At 51.2% G+C, this 3,860-nt stretch overlaps 1 protein-coding gene across 1 annotated transcript; it reads left to right on the forward strand.

Annotated features, from left to right (window-relative positions):
• The first annotated feature begins 238 nt into the window (after nt 1-238).
• Nucleotides 239-3,374, forward strand: irf2bp2a (interferon regulatory factor 2 binding protein 2a). Its single transcript, XM_041947341.1, has 2 exons — nt 239-1,392; nt 1,702-3,374. The coding sequence occupies exons 1-2, from the start codon at nt 558-560 to the stop codon at nt 2,418-2,420; spliced, it is 1,554 nt and encodes a 517-aa protein (XP_041803275.1). The 5' UTR covers nt 239-557; the 3' UTR covers nt 2,421-3,374.
• The last annotated feature ends 486 nt before the right edge of the window (nt 3,375-3,860 follow it).

Below are 3,860 nucleotides of genomic sequence, written 5' to 3' on the forward strand. Positions count from 1 at the left end.
ATTTTTCTGCAGGTTTGATAATAATAACACGAGCTGCGGGTTATTCCCTTCAGTCAGGAGGCGGCGGCGGAGCTGAGCCGAGCTGAGCTGAGCTGAGCTGATCTGGGTGCAGTTTTGGCAGGGGTTCAAGTGATTAAATTAAAATGAAAAAAGCAGTGAGTGACAGAGGCTGCAGTAAACCGAGGGGGGGAGGACGGAGGGGGTTGGTGGTGGTGGTGGTGGGGGGGTCTGTCGAAGAAATCAAGTCAATAGAAACTGAAGTGGAAGCAGGCGTTTAGAGCCCCGTGGTGACGTCACTGCTCCACATTGAGCCAGTAGTAGAGAGTCGGTGGAGGTAGAGAGAGGAGCGCCGTAGTAACGCGCACACCGACATGAACTTCTCCCTCTGAAACTTCAGCGTTGTCGCTCGAAAAGTCGGGAGAAGACCAGTTTCTGGGCTTTTTTTTTATCCACCACGGGAACTTGCTCTTTGTTGGCTTTTAAAGGGAGCTCGGAGGGAAGCGGGAGAAGAAGGCACATTTTGTGGGTTTGTTTTCGGGGGGTCGACGACGAGCGCTATGTCGTCCGCGGCGGTCGCTGCTTCTTCCAGGAGGCAGTCGTGTTATTTGTGCGACTTGCCCCGCATGCCCTGGGCCATGATCTGGGATTTTACCGAGCCCGTCTGCAGGGGATGTGTCAACTACGAAGGAGCAGACCGCATTGAGTTTGTCATCGAGACGGCCCGGCAGCTCAAGAGGGCTCACGGGTTTCAGGAGGGCAGGTCTCCCGGGCCGGGGAAGTCGCAGCTCTCCGGGAAGGAGATCCAGGCGATCAACCACGCTGCGGCGGGGGATCCCGGCTCGCGGCCGCCGCAGCCGCTGGACCGCTACCCGCTCTCCTCCGACCGCCCGCCCAGGCTGGGTCCAGAGTATCAGTCTGGCAGGCAGGCGAACGGCATCCCCGTCCCCAATGGATTTCCTAAGCCTGACGAGCCCCCGGAGCTGAACCGCCAGAGCCCCAACCCGCGCAGGAATAGCACGGTCCCCCCGAATCTAGTGCCTTTGGTTAACGGGAACATGCCCCCGGTGCACGCCGTCAACGGCAGACCGGGCCAGATGGGGCTTCCCCCCGCGATGGCCGGCGGTAGTCCCGCCGACCTGGGCAAGAGACCCGCCTCGGTCTCCAGCACCGAGCACGACAGGGAGGTGAAGGAGAAGCACAGACCGGACAGCCTGACGCCGGAGATCTCCGAGAGCCACAAAAACAGGGCAGACGCGGACTGGATGGGCAAGGGCAAGACGGTGAGGGACCTGATGGCTCTGCACACTTTCGACAACAGGTTCAAGAAGGACCATGCGGCCATGCAACAAAGGGTTATGGGCTACGAGGCCAGCGCCACGGCTTCCAAATCAGGTAAGCATCCAGCAGGCTTTAAATTCAACAATATTGTGCGCATTTTGTGCAAATATTCGTTTTTATGTTGTCTTTGTGCGAGTCCAGGAATGGGTTAATAATGGACAAACGATGAATACAGTGCCTTGTCTGCAAAATTCAAGTTGCACAAATGATTATTTTTCTGGTATTTGTTTCGTGGGTTGTTGTTTTGTGTCCTGTGGTGCAGCGTGGAGCAGCAGAAATGCATGTCTCCATTCCAGTGTAATTGTTGATGCTTGTCTGAGCTGTGCAACTCAACTATTTTGTTTAACCCTTTCCCACCTCCAGACAGAGGAAAACACCCCCGGAACATGAAGAGAAAAGCATCGCCTGAACCAGAGGGAGAGGGGACAGCTGCCAAGCTCAATGGAGAAGGACAGCAGTGGTTACCACCACCTACTGACGGACTGAAAATGCCTCCAGTTCCCCCGCCAAGCTTCGCCTCTCCCCCCTCCACAATATCCCCCCACTCCCGCACCACCCCACCTGAGGCGGCCCAGAACGGCCAGTCCCCCATGGCGGCGCTCATCATGGCGGCAGACAATGCAGGTGGGAACAGCTCTCCCAAGGACGCCAACCAAGTCCACTCCACCACCCGGAGGAACAGCAGCAGTCCCCTGTCGCCGTCCTCCATGAATCAGAGGAGGCTGGCGCAGAGAGATGCATCTGGTGCAGGTACCCCCCACGTGCCAGGCATGGACCAAGTGCACCCCCAAAGCATTCCGGACTCCTCGGTACCCGGCAGCATACCCCTGTGCTGCACGCTGTGCCACGAGCGTTTGGAGGACACACACTTTGTTCAGTGCCCGTCTGTGCCCTCTCACAAGTTCTGCTTCCCGTGCTCGAGGGAAAGCATAAAGCAGCAAGGTGCCACGGGTGAAGTGTACTGTCCCAGTGGAGAGAAATGTCCCCTGGTTGGCTCGAACGTACCATGGGCTTTCATGCAAGGAGAAATCGCCACCATCCTTGCAGGAGATGTCAAAGTAAAAAAGGAGAGGGACCCTTGATTTTGTTTGAACACTTCTTTGGGGAGGGGAAGCAAAAAATATGAGTATAAATATATAAATATCACATACATACCATTCAAACAAACTAACGGACTTGTACATATTGGACCCAAGGGAAGAGTATACTTCGTAAACATGGTTGTATAATTTTTGATTTTTGAATACATTGTGTTTCTATATTTTTGAAGATAAAGGTATGTACTCATTATAATGGACTACGTTCCTCTTTGTTGATGTTTAACAAAATTCTTGATGTACTTCTAGGTCTGGTGGCAGTTCCTGTTTAACGTAGAATGTGACTAATGCTACTCTACGAGCACTTGGCAAAACTGAAATGCTTTTAGCTGTACTTGTATGCACTTGTTTAAAAATTGCCAAATACAATTTCTGATCTTGTATGAACTTATTGTCTGAGCTTGCTTCATTTGAGTGATTAAGCTACACGGGGCTGTGGACGGATGACGAGACGAGGGCTCTGTGCTCTGATACGCAGGCTTGTTGTGACAGCTCAGGAGACTTGATTTACGCTGCACAACATAAGTAGGCTACTGTTTCACGCTGCAGAACGGCCGCTTTTCTGCACACATGCCCTGTTCGTGATTCTTGGAGAAAAGCGTGGATGGAAAAAGAAACCAGACACATTGTCCCAACTGTGCTCCAGTTTGTGCAGCGCTGTAAGTGATTGCAGCGTACAGGAAGAGGTGCCAAGTCATGTTCAGTCAGCTGGAATCTGTTGAGTCAGTAATGTGAGGAAGTGCATGATTGTCAACATGATACCATCGTGAAGGCATGTTGTGTAACCACAAATTAGGACTTTTGCTGAAATTAACCCGTCTGAACAACATTCTTAGCTTTTCTGCTGGTGCAACGTATTTTCAAGCTTGTGTGCATATTCTCAAGATGCTTATTTTAGACAAATCTGTTGTTTTCGTTTGACCATATGTTCGATTCACTAAGCAGCTAACAAATTATGAATAAAAATCAGTATTTCAAAGTACGTCCAAGCATGAGTTAGATACGGTAGCCCTGCAGCAACACCCCTTTATTTTCAGTTTTAGCATTTAGCATGGTGCACTGTGCCACACTAACACACACCACCCTTGATACTACCACATTCTTCCACATGCTCGGAGCAGATTTCTGCCTCAGTATGCAGCGTGTGCTCTTCCAGAGTAAACAATAACGCTGTTGCTGCCTTACATACCAACCTCGCTCTGTATCTCCAGATGCAAATGTAATTGTTGCAGATTCATAGCAGCACAGCCATAAAAACAGCAATCTCCGTTATGGCGAGTAGGCAGCCAGACTCATCTCTACAAAGCAATGAGCAGCTTATGGGGTCGTTAAGAGACAAACTGCAGTTGTTACTGTGTCTGCAAAAGAGAAGCAATCTTGAGACTGTGTTTGCTCCCTCAGACAAAGAAATGTCACTCCCATGTA

The sequence above is a fragment of the Chelmon rostratus genome, chromosome 11 (genome assembly GCF_017976325.1).
Source record: "Chelmon rostratus isolate fCheRos1 chromosome 11, fCheRos1.pri, whole genome shotgun sequence".
In the NCBI taxonomy this organism is placed as follows: Eukaryota; Metazoa; Chordata; class Actinopteri; order Chaetodontiformes; family Chaetodontidae; genus Chelmon; species Chelmon rostratus.